Consider the following 20888-nt stretch of genomic DNA (forward strand, 5'->3'; position numbering starts at 1 on the left):
AGCGACAGGATAGGGCCAGATGAGCACCTGAAGACACAGTGGGTTATGTTAGCAGAGAGGAGCTGGATCTCAGGGAGCCCACGTCTTTTATAATGGGCCCAAAGCAAACCTGCTCTGCTGCTGCAGAGAGGGACACTGTCTGCTTGCCATGGCTGTGCACAAACCCGCTGTTTGCCCCAGGGAAAGACCCCCCCAGGCTGTGCAGACACCTTGGGAACCCCGGGACTCCAGGGAGGATTGTCTCACAGGGTGTCCGGTGCTTTCTAGGACCACTTGCTCTGAGGAAGTCCAGGAGGGGCAGAAATGAATTCTTTCAGATACTGGGCCAAGCGTGGTGGGGTCAGCAGCCTCTCAGGGCAGCCTACTGTTTACACGGAACTTTCTGCCTTGTTTTAAAGACCATTGTGGAAAATCCATCTCCTGTTGCCCATCCTGGGATTGGAGTGGATTTCCTGTGTATCTCGAGTTTGCTGGCCCGGGGAGGCTTCCTGGGAGGAAATGACCATTATGGAGTGAAGCAGGGTGTTTAGCTGCTGACACAAAAAGCAGACAGCTGCGAACAGGCACTGGGGACCTCAGAAGCCAGGCAGTGGGGCAGAAAGAGCCAGGCTCACCCCACAAAGGCCACGGAGGATGCTCTCCCACTTGCAGGCCTTCTGGGCCTCTGTGCCAGCTGGCACGGAAAGCCCCTCGTTCACCTGACAGCTGAGCCACCCCACCCAGAGCTGTAGGTATTCCTGGGTCTGTGAGTCAGCAGCAGCCAGGTTGCACAGGGAGAACGGTGAACCCATCACCATCATTGAGGTTGGCCGCCAGCGTGCAGACAGCCTCGTGACCCTTCTGGCTCAGAGGGTGTATTTTTAGACAGCAGGCGTGCTTGGTTCTTTTTACCGGCTCCCTCATTTACGTACCCGCCCCTTAATGAAGGGGCAGTTTGGGGCCCCTATGAGGGAGGTGCCCGGTAAACTGCACATTCTCCAGGGCCTTCCTCTCTCTGCCCTCCGAGCCCTGCACAGTAGACCAGTGTTTGTTCAGCACCGAAGGAAGCAGGGGGAGGGAGGGATGGCTTCAGCAGAGCTGTCTGTGGCGCGGGGAGAGCAGTGGGTGTCTCTGCTGTCCCACCTGGCGCCAGCCTGAGGAAGCCCTCCCGAGGGGTCAGGGAGCTGTGGGGAAGGCAGGGGCTCGGGGCCATGGTGGGGACGGGCTGGGACATTTCTGGCCCCCCTTGGTAACCTGGGCTGGCAGAAAAAGACAATCCTACATGTGACAGAGAAGCTGGTGAGCCTGGGGCTTTCAAACAGCAGACAAGATTACAGGCCTTCGCGGTTCCCTCCAACCTGCCCTGGAAGTGCTGCATCTTCTCCTGCTGTAATTATGGCGCCCACCCCAGAAAATGCACTCTCCTGCTCTGTAATCTGGGGCCGCTCTCTGCAGCCTCCTTTGATACTGTACAGGAGAGCTACATTCGCTCATTCTTGCCTCACGTACCTGTTGAGCGCCTACCAGGTGCCCGGCCCTGCTGGGGGCGCTAATGGATGGCTTGGAGCACAGACACCAGGCCACTGTTCTCGGGAAGTTTACCTTCCAGCGGGGAACCCAGAAGGCTTCCAGTGGTGATAATGCCGGAAAGAAAAATAATGGAGTCGTGTGGCCAATGAGATGGCTCAGGACATCTGAAATTCTGGGGCCAAGAAACAGCTCCTTGCAGAGGCGACCTCGACGCTGAGCCAGGCGAGGGAAGATCAGGGACAGGGATGCTGAGCCGAGAGGACAGCAAGTCCCTGAGTAGGACCAAGGATGCATGGGACAGACAGCAAGGGCATGTGGAACCAGGAGAAGGGCTGGGTGCCACAGAGAGAACCAGACAGGCGGGAGCTGGCACCAAGAAGCTTTGAAGCAGGACCGTATGGCAGAGCCACCGTGAGGAGAGGGAGGTGGCTCCACACGTGTGTGCGAGCCACGCAGTGTGGCCCAGTCACCTGCGCACGGCCGCCAGCGCCCCCTGCCTCTGTCCCATGGGTTAGTCCCCACTTGACACTTCCGAGCAGTTGATGCATGCGCGGAGGGTGCTATGTGAGCTGCAGAGGGAGGGCTGCCTCTCCATGGTGACTGCACAGGACAGACTCAGGCTCCCTCCTCTGCCCGTGCCTGAGCTGATTCAGCCGCACTTCTTCCTGGCTGCGCCTTCTGTGCCTACAAGTGGAAGCAGCAGGGAGCTTGTTTCTCTGGAGCTAATGACTGATCCTGACCGGGGCTGAGAGGTAGGCAGCAGCCAAGCCGTGCTGGGTGGACCTCACCATCTCACTGCAGGGGCCCCAGCCTCAGAGCCCCCGGGTCTCAGTGGCATGAAGTTCTGCAGGAGGCAACCAGTCAGGGACCTTCTTAATCCTGAAAGTGAATGTGGGTCGGCCCCAAGCCCTCCCTTCAGGTCATCTCCACATTTCAGGACCAGGAAAAGAGCCAACTTGCAGGTGCCTTCCTTGTCTAGACAGAATTCCTGAGTCAACCTCCTGAAGGTGCCCAAGCCCTCAGCCTCATGCAGAGTAGTCTGGGGCATCTTCCTGAGCAGCCCTGATCCGAGCAGGAATGCACATCTGTCTTCCATCCCTGCAGCTGTGTGATTTAACATAGGAAATGTGCCTTGGCCTGGGTCTCCAGAGTCCTGGGTTCTACTACTAACTCCTGCTAATCTCTGGAACTGAAGAAGTTAAAGTAAAGCAGCTGGAGGTTGCTTTGATGTTGGCAAAGTCCCCAGAAAGCAACAGGCATGGTTTTGGGTCCCTGTAAGACTTCTGACCTTCGCCACCCACTCCTTCCCCCTGGAAATAAGTTGTTTCCTTACCCAGTGCCCGGTGTCCTTTCACAAGGTCCAACCCTTCCACTCTGTGTGTGGGGAAGACAGTTATGTGCCTGTGTCTCTGGGAGGGGTGCTGTCAGCAAATCACCCCAGTGTGGTTGGCTGACAGGACAGTTACTGAGTCCTGGTGTCTGGTAGAGGGCAAAGGGCAAAAGGACAGCAGGAGAAGGTGAGAAGGCTCTGGGCCTCGTGGGGCCTGTAAGAAGCCCAGCAGCCCAGGCGGGTGTGAGTCTGCAGTGTGGGGCCTCAAGGGTCACAAGCGGGGGAAGTGGGCCTTGTGAGTCAGCTTTCTGTCACTGTGACAAGGTACCTGAGAAGAACAACCTAGAGGAGGAAAGGTGCATTTTAGTTCATGGTTTCCAAGGAGTCAGTCCACGGTCACCTGGCTTCATTGCTTTGAGGCTTGCGGTGAGGCAGAACCATCATGGTGGAAGGCCAGGACGGGCTCGAGGGGCTGCTCCCCTCATGGCCACTCGGAAGCAGAGAGTCTGAGAGCCTGAGAAGGGGCTGCAGAAGGGATCTGTCCTTCACAGCCATGCTCCCAGGAACCTGGTTCATCCAGTTAGGCTGTGGGTTAAGCCTTCAGCATGGAGAGATGTGGGGGCACGTGGGGTCCAACCCTAACCGGGCCGGAGGGCTCCACAGAGCCAGGCTTCTCAGCAGCTGTGCTGAGGGTGAGGGTTTATCTCTGCGGTGAGGTATTTTAGGCCAGGGCCATGTGACAGATTTCTGGTTTGAAAGGAGCCCTTGGGCTGACCTGCATCACACAGGAGGTGAGCAGCCAGCTGGAGGCCATGAGGCCTGCAAGAGAAAGCTGGCTCGGCCTAGGCTGGCAACAGTGTGAGGGAAGCTGCAGACCGCGGGTGTATCTTCAGGGAACAGCCAGGGCTGGGGCGGTAGGTTGGAGGGGGGCAAGGAGAGTTGGGAAGGACAGCGCCCGCAGATGTATCGGGAAGCCCAGTGCCTCACAGCACTGCCCCCAGCTGCCACTCTGTGGTCTCTGCCCCTGGTAACAAAAGAAATGGCTTTTGTACATGGAGGGTGCTCTGTGGGGCAGCCTTCTGGCCCAGGAGCCCCCAGACACTAGGTGCCCTGGTTTCTGGGCCCAGGCTGGTTGGGGATCTGGCAGAAGGAGAACACTGACATCCATTGAGAGGGAGTTTGCTGCCCCCTTCTCAGAGCGAGGGGCCCTGCTGACGAATCTCCAGTGTCCCTGGCCTGACCTCTGCTGTTCTCCAAGACAGGACCCGGGCCCCAGACAGCACAGCCAGAGCTCTTCCTGGCAGGCACTAGCTGGTCCTTCGAGGCCCCCGGCTCGTCTGAACTGATGCATTAGCCATCCAGGGCTGCTGGCACCAGGCAGCACCTCCTTCCCCTCCTGACCCTGGTGCCCCGGCCTGACGTCCATGGAGGAGGCCCTGGGATGCCATGGTGCCCAGCCTGCAGGCCACACGTGGCCAGAGGGGCCTGGCATGGCCTGAGATGGGGTCTGTTCACCTGAACGTACCCTCAGAGGCAGGGGAGGAAGCAGCGGGGAGAGCAGGCTGGGCTGGCAGGCCTGGCTGTCTCTGCCCCTCTGGGCCAGGATGGCTGGCAACGCTGCACAGGCCGCGGCAGCCAACGTGGGAGAAAAGGCCACCTTTCTGTTTCTCCCCGGCCAGAGCACAGGGGCCAGATTCTGCCTTGGTGAGAATGAACTTGGAAATAGCTCAGGGAGAGCGGCCAGGACCAGGGAGAATTCCTTCCCACTCTGAGCAGAGGAGGTGCCCATTGCTGTCTTCGGGATCATACAGCTCCAGGCCCCACCTGGGCTTTCTGCTAAGTGCTGTTTGTCTGAGTCAAAACACTGCTTTTTCCAGGAGGGACATGGGTAAGTGCTGTATTGTATTTCAGCAATGGAAGCTTTAGAGCTAATGCACCTGAGGTTCCAGTCCTGACTCAGCCTGTTCCTGGCTGGGTGGCCCTGGGCCAGTCCTCCTCGCTGTCCCTGCATCCATCATAGCCGCCTCTAGGAACACTTCCTGGAAGGCTGAGAGCACCACGTGAGTGGTCAGTGGTGACTCACAGGGTCAGCACCTGCTTCGTGAGGGCGAGCCTGCGGAATCCTCTCCTGCAGCGAGGGCCCTTCCCGGAGCAGGCTCGCTGCTCATGATGTCGTCTGCACGTCTTGGAGCTCGTTAGAAATGCTGAGTCCTGGCTCCACCCTAGGCCTGCGGGTTGCAGTCTGTGTTTTAACAAGAGCCCAGGCGGGTTTGAGAAGCGCTGTTTCAAGATCCATCGGAGCCCTGTGATTGTCGGGTGTCTTTGGGATGTCCTTGGTGTTTGGTTTTGTTCAGTCCATTCATACAAACCAGTGAACTTGTAATGGCAAATCCATCCCTGAGCCCACCCACACAGAGGTGCAGGGGAAGACAGCTTTCCACAGTCACCTGGTGAGGGCGAAGTAGTGCCATGGCCTCCACCCTTACACACCTCTGAGCTGCCCCCACTTCTGGTACCCTGTGTGCGGTGGAATAGTTGCACAAGTAACAGTGAGGCTGAAGTGGGAGGGTGCCCGGCCCCAGCCCTCCCCTCTGCTCTGTCAGATGTGAGTCAGAACACAGCCTCTCCTCCCTGCCAAGACGGGGAAGTTTGAGGTCAAAAAGGTCACTAAGGCTTGCATTTGGGAAGACTGACTGGAGGAGGGAGAGCCTGGCCCACGAGCCTCGGAGACAGCAGAGGTGACATGGCCCGAGAACGTCTGGAACCCATGGCAGCAGTTTCATTGTACATTTGGAGAGGAAGGAGGTTCTTAAGGTGATTCAGACAAAAAGTTTAAGGCAGAAGAATAAACAGATTTTAACAGAGCCTCTTTGCTCGTCTGTGTAAATACTGCCGATCTGAGCTTCAAAATAAGGGAGCCACCAGGGGAGAGTTGAGGGAAGGGAGCGGCTGGCAATTGGGTGACAGGGAGCACTCCTGCCTCTTGTTTCTGGTCTGAAAAGTGACTTTGCGAGTTTAATAGTTGGTAGTTGGTGGGATGACTTCAGGGGGACCTAGTGGTTGGGGGGACCATTCTTGGTTAATGAAAAGGCTTCTTGCTGCAAGAGAGAGCAGAATAGCCGTTCAAAGCGTGAGTCCAGGGCCCAAGAAGTGACTTGGGTGAACTGGCTGTAGAAGAAAAGATACAGAGCCTGGAATTTTGACAGATTACTGTTTTGGGGGTTTTTTTTGGAGGGGGTACCAGGGCTCAAACTCAGGAACTTGCGCTTTTGAGGCAGGCACAATGCCGGTGAGCCAAATCCCCAGCCCAATTTTAACAGATTAAACAGTTGTAGAGGAGAGAAAAGTTCTGCCGAAGGAGTATATCTAGCATATACTTCTGCCAGAAATTGGACACAGGACTTCTTTCATGTGCATATATTATCTAATTTAGTGACAATAAACCCGTTTTTCCGTTGAAGACTCATAGGCCAGGAGGGGTGCGGGGCTTGCCCCAGGCATCAGCCAGTATGGTGCAAGGTGCCTTCAAACCCAGGTCCCCCCCTTCCAAGCTAAGCTACTGATCTCTGTTCTGCCTGTCCAGGAGGTGCCTGCTGCAAACCGGCACTGACCCAGGAGCACACGCTGGCTGGAGACACATCTCGCACACTAGGCTGTTTACATTTCTTTAAACTTTGCTCTAAGTTTTAAATAATATTTTTAAAAATATATCATTTAGAAGTTGATTGGTCTTTTCAATGCAGTCACATTCCCACAGTAGCCTTGTCTAGATTCCGGTTTTGTTTTGTTTTGTTTTGCCAAGTTACCTTCTTTCAACCTACCTGGCCTTTCCTGGCCACCTGGTGGCCAGTGCTGGGATCACAGTAACAGGGCCAGAAGGAAGCGAGGAACTTGGGAAAGGCAGCCCCTGGAAACCAAGCTCGTGAACTAAGCAAGCAATGACAACTTCACAGACAGTTTCCTAAAGCACTGTTCAAGTGGGGCTAAAAGTGAAGAAGAAAGGAACCTGACTGCTTTTGTTTTTCTGTGCGACATGAAAGCGCTAGAGTTTTCACTTGGGGCCCTAACTAGAACCTCAGACGCGCCCCGTAGTTTTACCTATTCATCCCTAAAGCTTGGAGAAGGAGGACGTCTGGGCCTGCTTTGCTGTCCTGCGTTGCTTGCGCTGTGTCGGACAGCTCTTCCTCCAGCATGGAGCTGGCACGCGGTGCACTGCTGTGTTTCCACTTCTTCGTCCTGACAGGTCATAGCCAGAGCTTCCCCATCTGTGAGGTATGAGGACCGGACTTGGTCCTGTCTGGGTTTTGTTGTAGTGCCAGCATTTTGTACTCTAAAAACTGTCATGACCACAGGAATAATAAATGTCTAGTGATGGAATACTATGCAAAGGAGAAAACATTTCGGGAGAACGGGGTCTTCCCTGCTCTCGTCAAACCCCACCCTACTGTACTGGCGGACTGTGGCTGCCTCGGTGGAAGACGGGCTCTGTGCCCGACCCACCCCCATTTCCTGTGGAAGGCGTAAAAGCCCCTTGTCCTGCTCCTGCTGAAAGACTGCACACAGCCAAGGCTTTGGGCTTCCCCTTGCCCTGGATCACGTGGTGAAAGAGCTCTTATCCTCCTCTCTCTAAGTGTTTTGGGGAAGAGTGGCTGGGTTCGCAGGATTCAGTGAAAATAGAAATAGAAATGTGGTCTATAAATAATGGTGCCCCAGGTTATCTGGGGGCCTGAATACCGGCCAGCCAGGCAGCGGATGGCCACAGCCAGGAGGGCCTGGGCGGCGAGTGTTGGGTATCTTGGGGTGCTTCCGACTTGCTGGTGGGGCTGGAGAAGCCCCACCTGTGGGCTCCAGTAACACCCGCCTGTCTGTTGCCTTCACACACACCGCTCGCTCAACCTTCTTTGTGCAGTGGGCTGAGTAATGCTGCCTGGACTCAGCACCAGTCCAGCACTGTGAAACCCGGGGACAGCGGAAGTTACTCTCATCCCTGGTCAGGGTTTTAAAAGCTGGACTCTGTGAAGAGCAGGGCTGTGTCTTCATTTTGTCTTGATGCAGAGATGAAGCCTAGGACAGGACTGTGTAGGTCGGAATCTCCAAACTGCCCCTTTACTGGCTGCCTAGCCGAGGGCGAGTGACTAACCCTCCCTGCGCCCAAGGCCCCTGTGAAGTGGGGAGAGGAGCCGAGGAGTGCAGAGTTGGGCAGTGCCTGGCACTTAGTAAACCTACATAACGTTTATTATTGCACATTACAGTTCCTCAGCACGTCTGTAGCATGAGTGACCGAACGGGCACCAGACCTGCCTGCTTCAGTCTGCAGAGGTGACTCAGAGAGTGTGCGTGGATTCTTCCCAAGCCACAGATGCTGCACACAGGAGAGCGGGATTATTACTCCTGCCTGGCAGGTGCTGGCCTGGCAGGGTGGCCGGAGACACCCTCACTACCCTCGTTCACCGTCTCTGCCTTGCAGACACTGCTTTTTGATGGCGGGGGGAAAGGCTGGAGCTGAGGCAGCTGGCAGGGAGAGAAAGTACCTTTTCGGACAGCTTACGGGAGTGGGGGTCCCTGCGTGGCCCAGCACCCCACCCTGCTCAGCAGCGGGACCACATTTTGGGTTGTGCTGACAGGGTTGCTCCCATTTTAAACATGTGTGATGGAACTAAGGAGAGGAAGCCTGAGCCCCTCAGACAAGCGAGCGGGCAGGTGGAAAGTGCTGCCCTGGGAGTTGCGCGTGGGTTCCGGGTCTGTGCTGCCTCAGCATCCGCGTGTGGCCAGGGCCGTCCCTCAGCTCTCAGCCGCTCCAGATCTGGAGGGTGAGTTAGGTCAGCACCACACTGCTCAGCCTCAGGGGGACAGGAGAATCAGTGGTGGGGCTGGTTAAATATGCGGGCGCTCACCCTGCCCCTGCCCCCCATTCTCATTTAGGGGGACTGGGCAAATCCCAGGAATCAGCATTTGCAACTAGCACCCCAAATATCAGATTCAGGAAATCCGGGGAAATGCTCCCATCCTGTGAGCCGTGCTATGTGTATTTGTAAGTGCATTTGGCAGCTAAAAAATAGACCTAGTACCTCTCACAATTTTCGTGGGCCAGGAGTTCAGGTGCCACTCAGCTAGGTGGTTTGGATGCAGAATCTCACGAGGTTGTGGCCGAAGTGTGGGCTCAGCCAGAGGTGCGAGACAGCTGGTGCCTGTGGCTGGCACAGTGGTGCTGGCTGGAGGCTGACAGGAGGCCTCGGGTCCCTGTGCGTGGTCCTCTCCGCAGGGCTGCCTGAGGGTCCTCACGAGATGGCTCAGCCTCCCTCAGTGTGAACGATGCAGGAGAGAGCTCAGGACGGAGGCCGCCGTATCTTTAACCTGGCTTGGAAGTCCCACTGCCAGTGTGCAGAACCCGGAGAGCTTCCACGGCCCAGCTCTTTCCCAGCAAGGGTGAGCCTGCAGGAGGGAGAGTCCTAGCCAGGGCCCTGGGCAGCATAACCTGGAACAGCAGAGGCACCCTTGTCCCCTCAAGCCAGGCTGCCCGCCCAGTGCCCTTCTGAGTGCAGCTCTGACCTCAGAAAGGTGTGAGCGCCTCTGGGGCCCCTGGGTCTCACCCCTGGGATCTGCGTGCTGTGCAGACACCAGTGAGACTACAGGGTGTGTGTTACGCAAGCCAGCGGCTGGGCCTGGTTGCTCCCAGCCCCGAACCCTGCTGAGGGTGTGCGAAAGAAGCTGCCAAGCTGGTCTGAGGGTGCTTGTGTCCTTGCGAGGAAAAATCGAGCCCCATGGCCTCGAAGGTCCAGTAACTTGGGTGTTTGTGAACATGCAACTTTCGTGCTTCGCTTTGCTCTGGGAGGCCCTGGAAATCCACTCTGCCACTCTTCTTTTTCTTCTTGCACCCCACAACCCACACCCTGGTAACCTGCCAGCACCCTGACACACACCCCCCCGCTGTCCAGCCACACTGAGCTTGTTTCGCTGCCCGGATCTGCTGGTCCCTCTGGTCTCTGGAGCTTTGCTCGGGCTCCTCCCTCTGCCTGAACGTCCTTTCCACTTCCTGGGCCCAGCTCACCTCCTGGGTACCTCGTCACGGCAGACACTCGGCAGCTCAGCACTCACAGTCCACATGTTCTGGGAGGGCAGGGACTGTGTCTGTGTTGGTCACTGTCGCTTCCCAGCTCCGGCATTTGAGAGGGACACAGTCAGTGACCTCACTCAGGGCGTTGAGGCAGTGCTGAGATTTCCTCCTGGGGAAGGCAGGCAAGGAGATACACACGAGCCTGGGTGCAGAGAAAGGCAGGGTAAAGCAGAAGAACGGAGAGTGAAGTCCTTTCAGTCTGCCTGAAGAAAGCGACTTCAAATCCCAGCTCCCCCACTTACTAGTGTGTGACCTTGGGTAGGTCACTCGGGTTTCTGACCTCTGTTTACCCATCTGCAGAATGGGAATATGAACCATACCCAGTATCTGTATCACAGGTTGTTATGCAGATCAGTAAGGGCCTAAATGGAAAATATACAGCACAGGGCTTTGCGCGCACCAAGGCTTACCGCATAATCTGTCCCCGTAGTTTCACCACATCCGTGTAGACGGGAGGGGCCCCCAGAAAATGCTGGCGGTATGTGGCTGAGGAGAGTTGGCTGTCTGGGCTCAGTTCCACCAACAGAGCTGACACTCAGGAAAAACATGCCTGGGGGGCGGCGTCCATCCCGGGACGGCCAGACAAAGTGGCCCTTGGCTGGCTGGCCCAAGCCTGTGGTTGGAGGCCATTTTCCACGGCCCTCCGCCTAGAGGGGATTTTCTTCTGCATCCAAGCACCAGGTGCTGGTTGAGCTGAGACAACCGTCGCCTGCCTGAAGCCCCTCGTCCTCGAGGTGGAGTCTCTGCACCTGGCCCAGCCTGCACAGGAAGTCCTGCCCAGCCTCCCAGCGCCCCTGTTCCTGAGGGCAGCTCCAGGCAGGGAGGAGAGGGGCCGCCCAGCTGAGAGGGCCCTCTATCCCTGGGCTCCCACGGGAGGGTGCTGAGCCCCTGCCCACACGGAGTAGGCTGGCTCGGCCCCAGTGCCAGCTCTGGCCCTTCTCTGTCTGGCCTCAGCCCCCGAGTGTGGGGGACCCACATCTGCCGGTACCCCAGAGCTGTGCATGAGGGAGATGGCCCAGCGCAAGAGGGGCACCCTCAGCACACACCAGGTGCCGGGTGCCAGGGCCAGGCAACCTTGCCACCTGCTGATCTTGGGGCTCCATGTCCTGCACTGTGGGAACCCCGTGCAGGGCCATCACTGAGATCAGCACAGATGGTGGCAGAGGCTGGAAGGGAGGACATCCAGGCCGGTGAGGAGCTGGGAGAAGCCAGGCCTCCCTGGTGTGGCAGCATTTCGCTGCGTGGAGGTCTGCGGCCTGGAAGAGGAGAGCCAGGCAGAGCCGCAGGAGTGGGTTCCTGGGGAGAGGGCAGTGTGAGGGGCAGGGGGGTGCGGGCTGGGCACTGGGGCGATGGCAGCGTGGACACCGGGGACCAGCACGCGCCCTTCCTGTGTCCTGAGGCCCAGCCCAGAGCGTCCTGAAGAACAAGGCCCTGCACTGTGCATCTGTGGGCTACCCAGGGCCTTCTCCCTCATTTCTGAAGACCTCCGGTCCTCCGGGCTTTCTGGGCCTCACCGAGGGGAGCAGGTTGGAAGCATCTGTGCCCTTGGAGGCTGGCGTGCCGGGACAGACCTGGCCCTCCCTGAGCCCAGGTGTCACCAGGTAGCTTCTTTTAGAAATGGCTCACCAATTAGGCGTACTGCAGGTCTTTCTCTCCTTGAACAAAGAATTGAATGAGACAAGCCAAAAACAGTGCCAAAGTTTATTTGAAAACTGAGGGGTGAGGGGTAAGGGAGTAACTGGCTCTGCAGAGTGAACTTGGGCTGAACAAAGGAGAGGAAAGGTAAAAGCAAAACTTAAAGTACACCCTGGGCTTAGGAGACACAGGGCGGCTACCGTGACAAGTCATGGTAGTGGGGCTCCTCTCAGCCGTCGGTGCCCTTCTGTGCCATTCACGCCTCACGGGAGCCCAGAGAAGTTCCTTCCACACATGGGCTCCTGAGAGGCAGCGCTCGGCAGATCCTGGGATCCCGCCACGCCTCTCTCCCCAGCCAGCTGGGCCACGCCCTGCCTCCTGTCTCACAGGGACTGCTGACCCTCTGGCTGCAAACCACTGGGCCCCTAAAGGGGACCTTAAAGAGGGACACCCTGCCAAATCCTCCAGGATAGCAAGGGAGAGGGCATGAGTTGGGTGACTGCCAGAGGGACCTGGGGTCTGGCAAAGGAGGGTGAGGTGGGCTCCAAGGAAGGCAGTCGGAGGGAACCTGCATCTTAAGGACAGGAAGGGGTGGGGTAGGCAGGCCCGGGGCCAGAGAGTCAAACCACATGCTTCTGCGGCTCCTGGTTCCTACGGCCTCTTGGCTGTTGCTGTTCTCTCTGGCTGAGCCCTCGCCTCAGATCCTTGTCTGGCTGGCACCTTGTCCATGCCTCAGGGCCCGCTGGCCCTCACAGTCCTCTCTGACCACTCTGAACCCCCACCCTCCAGGGACCCCTCTTCACATTACCCCACCTTATTCCCTGTGTAGGTACCGGGAGGGCTCGTGCATGTGTAACCAAACTGTGCCCTGGCTGTGAAAATGCATGCTGCCCTTCTTGCCAAAAGAACGTGGAGACCATGAGAGCAGAGCCTCGCCGGTCTGTGGTGTTCACTGTCGTGTGGCGGGGCCACCACGTGGGTGGGCAGATGGATTCACGTGTGGATGGCAGCCAGATGCCTGCATGGGTGGAGGCGTTACGGGTTTGGGGTGCTGAAACTTCCTTCCAAAGGTGGTTTTTAGGTTCTTCTTGTCTTGAACAAAGAATTGGACAAACCAAGTACAAAAGGTAGTGAGGGTTTATGTTTATTAAAGGTAGGAAGAGAAGCATGCTCTGGAGAGTGAGTTTGGTCCAAGTAAAAGCAGGAAAATAAGTACACTATGGAGTGAGAGAGAACGCAGCAGCAGAGAGCTCAAGGCAACGGTCCTTTTGTACCCCCCTCCTCAAGCTGACGTCAGGTCTGGGCCGTCCTGTCAAAAGCCTGCTCCATTTCTCACGAGAAGAGTTAAAGACAGCAGTCTCTGATTGGTCCCACTTGCGGGGATGTGGGAAGTGTCCTTCTCGTGTATCCTGGGACTTTGCCCTTAACGGGTCATGTGGACTTCCCCAGCCAGGCTGCCATGCCTACTCCTGCTTCTGAAGGAAGGAAGAAAGCATGGATGCGTGGGTGGTGGATGGATTGGATGGGTGGGCATCTTTGAAGAATGAACAGCATCCCAGGTGGCAGAAGAGGCTGGGAAGAGGGTGGTCACTATGCATCCATGTGGAGACACAGCGGTGTATCTTGAAGAGGGGCCCCCGCCAGGAATAGCTCAATCTGATGCATCCCCGTCTCGTCCTGGCAGCCAGCACCTGACACCCTGGTCCGTAAGGATGTGTACCTAGGTCCCGGAGAACTCTGGCTAGGCCGGCCTCCCTGGCAGCAGTGCTGTGTCTGCTGCTTCTGCTCCTGAGGGCTCTGGCCCCAACTCTCACGGGACAGGGGTCCGTGTGCACCACTTTTCCCAGAGAGCCCTGGAGACCATGGTTCGCTAGGGATTTGCTGCTCTCCTGCCCTCGCTTACCAACTACAATCCCGGTTCGTCGTCCTGGCTCTAAGAGCTACGTGGTCTGAGCCCAGAGAACTCCCCCATCGCTCTCTGAGCTGGAAACAGCTGTGACTGTGGACGGCTCTGACCCCCTGCTCGGCCATCGGCCCTGGACAAAGGCCTGGCCCAGCTGCTCGAGGATTCACTGGCAAGGGCTGACAGGAAGCTCTTAGCAGTGCAGCGTGCAGTGTGCCCTTCACGGTTGCTACCGCTCATCTTCCCTCCACCCTCAAGTCATCTCCCACAGGGAAGCAGTCTCAGGGCTGGGACGGAGCAGCATGGAGCCAGGTTCCAGAGAGAACCAGAGGTCTCTACGGGGCACAGCTTCAAGGTCACATAGCCCGCCTGTGCCCAGGCAGGACTTGAACCCAGCACTCTCACCTGGGCCGCTCCTTCGGAGCCCAGCCCTGAGTGGCAGGAAGAGGGATCCCCACTCGATGCCCAGATGTTGTCAGGCTCGTAGCTCTCTTCTCCACCTCCAGGAATGAGTCAAGTCTGCCCCGTGTGAAATCTGCCTTACCATGCTTATCATATTACCGGGCCAGCATCCGCCCGGCTTTGAAGCTTCTGGCGGAAGCCGAGCCCCCTCCCCACGAAGGGGCCTTTAATGCCCTGTGCTCTCAGCTTTCTTAGTGAGGATTTTCCTCCACCTCCTCTTTCTCTCTCCCTTTTCATTCGGTCACCAGTATGGCTTTGTGCACGCCGTTTGGATTCCTCACAGAGAAGTCGGGGGTGCAGGGCCCTCCCCTCCCTGTCACCCACTGGCTGACTGTCCCAGAGCCCCCCAAAGAAAGCGCTGCTCCTGTCAGGGCTCTGGCAGGGATTTCCCTCTGACCTCACACCCGAGCAGCAGGCCCCAGCCTTGTGGAGAAGACCTGGCATCACCAGGGCACGAGGCTCCACTTGCAGCGACAGGTGCCAGGGCGCGGGCCATGCTCAGCCAGTGTGGTGGGAGCCAGGGCACCCCTGCCCCTCTTGCTGCTCCCCTCCCTCCCATCCCCAAACTTCTGCCCCTCGAAGCGGTCTCAGGGCTGTCCCTTTGTGCCCTCCACCCCTCAGGATGGTGCCCTCTCTTGCTGTCCTCTGCTCCTCAGTCAGTCCTTCGAGCTCTGGCGGTGGTGTCCCTGGGTCTAGGGCCCCCAGCTCCCGGCAGACCGCTGGCTCCAGTGGAAGGCCCAGACTCCCGCCCCAGCCAGGCCTGATGAGGGTCTTCTCACTCCAGGGTTTGTTTTGACACACGTGCTTCCGGGTGTGCAGCCAGTAAAGCGACAGGCATCCAAAAAAGGGTAGGAGGCAAAGGCAAGGAAAGCCAAATCCGGGACATCTTCCCCCACGCAAAGCAGCCGTCTCCAGTGTCCTGATAAATCACCTTTTATCTCCCTGCCCTGGGTGCCTGGCAGAGCGCTTCGCCCTGACACGTGTGGTCTGCACAGTGTAGTCGTCTGCAGGAGGGTGGCCGGCTCTCTGGCTCCAGGGAGCACGAGGGAGGGAGAGCATGTGGAGCACACGCTGGGGTCAGTGGCTGAGCCAGTCTGGTGTGATGTCCTTCAGTGTCCAGGGTCGACCGGGCAGGCCTGGTGCCTGCACTGTGGCGAACAGGAAGTCGCAGATGGCCGCAACAGCAACTTTTGTGTCCCCGCCCGACTCCTGTCATTCCCTTCTGCCTGCCAAAGGCTTCTCTCCACTGGAACAGCAGTGTCTCCCCCAGAGCTGTGCCCCACCCATGGAGCACCGCAGCCGGAGGTGCCGGAAGTGATGCTCTGGGGCAGCCGGTGACGAACAGGACATGGGAGGATGAACCCCTGGCCTCCGCCCAGCCTCATGCTCACACCCCACGGGCTGCTCTGCCTCCTCTCCAGGGTCCCCAGCCAGGCTGAGTAACTCCTCGGGGACTGTCCCTTCTCTGCCCTGCCTTAGCCTCCCTCCCCCTAAGGATACTCTGGGGTCGCCTCGGGCAGAAATCACCCACAGACAGACGCTTGTTTCTGGGGCTCTCTCTTGGGGACAGTGGCCTTGCTTATAGCTCACGTGGACCACGCGGAAGCAGCCGAGTGGAGTGCCATGCGGCCTGCAGGTTTACACATGGATGATGGGATGATCCTAACAAAGACCCCTTCCGTGCAGGGATCAAATGGCTTCTACAACTAGTTCAAACAAATGAGGGCCGGGGATTTAGATTAGTGGTTCCGCTGCCTGCCTCGCAAGCACAAGGACCCGAGTTCGATCCCCAGTACCAAAAAAAAAAAACCAAATGAGAGAATTTCATTGTTTTTCACAAATGAAAAGCACTGGGACAATCTTGGGTTCAGGAACAGCTATATTCAGCTGCTGAAAAGATGTCAAGGGAATCTGCCCCTACCCTCTTAGCCCGGGTGTTACATCATTGAGAAGCATTTACTGAACACCTACCTTGTGCCAAGCACAATTCCCCTCTCATTGTTCCTTCTCAGGCAATAACAAGGTTGGCTTCCATTGGGCCAGTTAGCAACCCTGGAAGAGGCCCCAGGACTGGCCCAGAGGAGAGCCTCTGCACACCCTCAGCCAATCAGTGTGGCTCTGGCTGATGACGCTGTGCTTGCTGGACCTCATTGCATGGTCCATTAGGACCATGAGAATTGAGAATGTGGGGAGCCTTCTCCAGAGGGAGGACCAGGACCGCAGATGTGTGACAGCTCTGGCAGAGCACTTCCTCATGCGCCAGGATACGTGGGCCCCGTGAGGGGTCATAGAATGCAGCGAGTGCCCAAGGAAGGGATACTGGGCTTGGATGTTCTGGAAAGAGGAAAATCACTCCCAGCTCAACCAATGCCCATGGGAAGACGTCTAAAAGGGGGTGTTGTCCCCGGACGTCAACGGACACAGGACACAGGAGTGTTAGTTGGGTAGGGCTTTGAACATCAGACCAACCAGTTTAGACTCTAAATTTAACAGACTGAAAGGACCATGCATTGATGTGTTTATCCTGACTGAATGTGGCCGGCACAGAAGGGCCTGGTAAGAAGAGCAGAGGGGCTGCCATTTCCTGTAAGGCTGGCCCGTATCTGGAGAGAGATGTACCAGCCTGGCTGGCAGCTGTGTACCCAGAGCAGCCGGGGAACAGCCAGGCTGGGGCAGCCATAGTCCCTTGGCCTGGCTTGTGCCCGCCCTGGGAATGGCCACCCACCCAGACTAAGAATAAGAATTCCTGCCTGGCTGGCAGAAATGAATGCTGATTTCTCAAGGGAGGATGGGCCTGAAAACAAAACATAACATGTGGGCTGGGCCGCACTTTATTTGTGAGTTCATTTAGGAGCCACACCTACCTCAGGCATCAATCCTGCCTTTAGACCCAGGCAAGGTGACTTTGCCAAGTTGTTCACAGAAGCCCAAGATGGCAGCCTCCAGAGAGAGGCCCTGGGCCCTCAGCCTCAGGCACCTGCTGCTCCACCGTGGAGGTGACTATTCCTCTCTTGGGTTTGGGGGTTTTTCTTGGGTTTTTGACAGGGCCAGAGGTGGTAGCAGACAGTGGGTGGCTAAGATGCTGAAGCGAGGGGAAGGAGAATGAGGGGATCCCTGGCAGCCAGACTCACCCAGCTCATGAGAATCTCTCTTCCAGGCAAGATCCTCTTCCGGAGAAGCCACATCCGGGACGTAGCTGTGAAGCGGCTGAAGCCCATTGACGAGTACTGCCGGGTAAGTGGCTGGGGCTGAGGAGGGACCCATATGCCCCAATGTGTCTATCTGCCTAACACCCTCTTGAGGCCCAGGGCGGGGGGGGGGGGGGTCCTGGCCAGTAGGGGCCGAGTGAGTGTCACCTGGGGAGGGCTCATCACGTGGCTGGGTCACCCTCTGGGACACAGAGGCCTTGGGTTCACAGCTAAAGCTCTGCCGCTTTCAGAACCTGTCCATGTTTACAGAATGCCATTTTGAGTCACCTCTACCAGCTTGTGAGCTAAGTTAAGGCTTCCTATTGAAGGGATTTTTGTATGTGATGTTTTGCTGGCTATAGAACTATTTCTCTGAATTCCTTTTGAGCTGTTGGAGTCAGCTCTGAGTTCAGTGGCACCTGGAATGCACATTCATTTATTCGCATAAGTCTTGATAGATGCAAATATTCATATATGCATATTCATAGATGCAAATGATCTCCCCTCCCTCCTCTAGTCTCTCTCTCTCTCTCTCTCTCTGACACAGGGACGATGGCACTGTCATGCACCACAGCCCAGGTGTGCTTCTGCTTTGAGTGGCACCCAGGCCCCCTGGGCTGAGCTTGCCAGGCTGAGGTCAGTGTTCTTGGCCCATGGCCTTAGGCTGGCCAGAATGCCTGGGTTCAAACACTGACCTGCTTCGTGAACTTGGGCAAGTTACTTGACTTCCTGGAGCCTCAGTTTCACATCTTGCAGTATGGAGGAGACAGTCCCAGGCAGAGGGTGGCAGGGGCTGGAATGAGCTGGCCTTATGCCAGGCCCCTGTGCAGTGTTTCAGAGGAGCCATCAGCAAGCACTCGGGGTTACTATCACAAGACACAAGCATTTGTATGAAATAAATGAAAAAGCAAATAAAGAGCTAGAGGTGTTTCAGTGGCAGGGCTCTGGCCTACCATGCTCAAGGCCAGGACTCAGACCCCAGCATCAAAAATAAGTGGAGGAATGAATGCAAATAAAAAGTTCCAGGGCAGAGAAAGAGAAGCAAATAAGTAGAAAAGCAATAATTTAGCGCCATCACTCCATGTACCACTGGCTTTATAGAAGTAGAATTTCCTAGTTAAACAAAGCCGACATGCCTCAAGATTCTCAGGGAGCAAGTGTGAATCGTGTGTGCTCACAAGAGCAGATGTTAGAACAAGAAGGGTTGGAGTCGCATTCCAGGCCCACGCTTCCTAGCTGGGCTTTGCCTCCTCCGCCAAGCTTCCTCATCTCAAAAGGGGGTAGAGATGGTGGTCTTTTGGGGCCGAGTGGGAGACTGCACCGCTGAAATGCTCCCTCTTACAGTCCCTTTCTGCTCTGATATTCTGAACCGTTGTGCTTAGCAATAAAAATATTGGGTCAAGGTGCTAAACTGATTAGCTGGCAGTCACCAGCCTCTAGGAAGCCAGGCGCTCCCACTTGCTTGGCAGATCCCTGCAGGCTCTTCCTGTCGTGTCCTGAAAGGGCGGGCGCCTGGGGATGAATCCCCCCCCTGGCTGCCCCTCTTCTTCAGATCAGTATCATTTTCCTCTTTAAGGACATTCACTGTTTCTAGTTAAGTTGATGGTTGTTGCCTGAGCTTTTATTTCTCTTTATTCCTTTCCCAAGAAGTGAGACCGGTGAGCAAAGCTAAAGGGGGTGGGGGAGCAAAGGCCAGAGGAAGCCTTTTTAGCTCAGATCAGCCTCTGCCGCCCAGAGCTGGGGAGCCCGAGGCATCTGATGAGCTCCAGGGTCAGTGGCAGGGAAAGCTGATAGTGTCATGTCTCCACGGATCGCTTCGACCAGGACTCCTTACTCAGGGGGCTCTGGGGCTGCAGGGGGACCCGTCCACATGTGGCCTGCAGGCAGAAGAGCTGCGTACAAAACGTGATTAGAGCAGGTGGCACTGCCCCAAGCCTGGCCGCTGCACCATCCACGGGCCATGCCACAGGCAGGAATTGGCTCAGAGAATGTAGCAAGGTGCGGGGGTGGGGGGGGGCAGACAGACCTTTAATTCTGCTCCACTAAAAACCAAGGTCTGTGGCTTATTTTCTGAGAACCTGCCAACCTCACAGTGACCAGGAGCACAAGCTAGCTGTCGTCTGTGACTGCACCCAGCACTGTTTTACAGTTCGGCCACCAGACAGTCAGCATGAGCACCACTGCCTGCTGCAGCAGCTTCATGGCCCGTGCCCCGTGTGCCCTTCCATGGCCAGCTTCCCTTGTCTGTCCCTGTCCTTAGACCCTGCCCAGAGCCTCTGGTGTCCTCATTTCTGTCCCCGGCATGTCCAGCTTGGCAATACTGACTTAGTCTAGGTTGGGTTGAGGCCTCAACTGCACCCAAAGCTGTGAGGCTGCTTACATACAGAGTGCCCAGCGGGAGGCTGGCTGCGCAGTGGACCTCCCCGACGTGGGCCAGCCAGTCCCTCGCCTAATGGTGGTTTCTCAGTCCAAATATCAAGGGTACTTGTAGATGTGCATATGGAGTAGACTGGATAAGCATTGTGGAAAATTCACCAAGCTCCAGGCGGGCGATTGTTTCCTGTGGCACTGAGGCCAGGTGTCTATGGAAAGGGTTACAGAGGCATTTCTTTCATTCCGTAGCTTACTTTAATGGGCAACACAGTTGCGTGGTTACTATTTAATAGTTCTCAACAAGTCCAGGACTTTCAGACTGACATTTTATATGTGACTCCATTTACCCTGCTCCTGTGGGTGATGCCCATGTTTGCAGTTTTTCTTGGGGCTGAAATAAGTTACCCCGGCGAGGACTGTGTGAGGGAGGACTGTGAGGACAGCCAGCTCAGCCTGCGTGTGTCACGACGCCGATAGCAGGCCTCGCTTCCAGTGCCTTTGCTGCCTCGGAAGCGGGGCCTATCGACTCCTCTGTCCCTGGCACGCTTGCCTCAGGCGGGGGCTGGTCCACCCGGATGGGGGCAGCACAAGGGCCTGTGGGTCTCCTTGTGCCCCTCGCCTCCCAGGCTCACACAGCCCAACCTACTTCCCGATTCAAGACAGGCAGCTACATGGCGGGAAATCCCAGTCCTGAGCATTCGAGTCCAGTGGGATTTTCTCAGCCCATCCCTGGTGGCCCCGAGGGATGGTGACCTTGCTCACCCTTGCTCTTATGGCCCCGGTTCTGAGGGTGGCTGGGGTCAGGGGTGTTGCTAACGAGGGAGCCTCAGGCATGGAAATCTGCTTGCTCTTGCTTCCCCGAGTGCTCTTGTTGTTAACAAAGCCGCTCTGAGCATCCCGGCCAGGCCCGCCTCGGCTCCTGCCGCTCTCCGGGCCCTGCTTTCCAGCTTGCCAGACTGGAGGCCCCTGCTGGCTGAACAGGCCTCTGCCCTTGGCCTGAGCTGGTCCACCTCGCAGGGCACACTCAGCTTCTAGTCGCTCCTCGGAGGAGCCGTGCAGCTCTTCCTTGCCCAGAGCGCTCCCTGGCTGCCCGTGCTGTACACTTGGCCTTGGCAGGGCAGTGACATTGCTGGCACCTGTGGGACACTGCGAGAGCCTCATCTGTGACCGCGCCTGGCCCAAGGGCTGTCCACTGGTGTCTGCCAGGGTGACCGTCGCCACTGAGAAGCCTCCTCAGGTGTCACAGTTGTGATCTAAAATGTCCCCCCAAAGTCCCAGGGGCAATTGGATCGTGAGGACACTAAACTCAGCATGGGTCGGTCCATTCATGCTGAGCAGGCTGGTGGGAGGCAGTGCCCCATGGAGGAAGTTGGT

The 20888-nt window shown here is 57.0% G+C and overlaps 1 protein-coding gene across 3 annotated transcripts in view; it reads left to right on the plus strand.

Annotated features, from left to right (window-relative positions):
* Nucleotides 1–20888, plus strand: part of Sh3pxd2a (SH3 and PX domains 2A) — a 193779-nt gene that overhangs the window by 78104 nt on the left and 94787 nt on the right. For all 3 annotated transcript variants that reach the window (XM_021245689.2, XM_021245687.2, XM_021245688.2), the window contains exon 4: nt 17111–17187. In XM_021245689.2, the coding sequence (XP_021101348.2) occupies nt 17111–17187 (77 nt within the window). The remainder of the gene's footprint in view (nt 1–17110; nt 17188–20888) is intronic.

This window comes from Heterocephalus glaber, unplaced genomic scaffold (genome assembly GCF_053883595.1).
Source record: "Heterocephalus glaber isolate CG9 unplaced genomic scaffold, H.glaber_assembly_v1.0 deba00001498, whole genome shotgun sequence".
Taxonomy (NCBI): Eukaryota; Metazoa; Chordata; class Mammalia; order Rodentia; family Bathyergidae; genus Heterocephalus; species Heterocephalus glaber.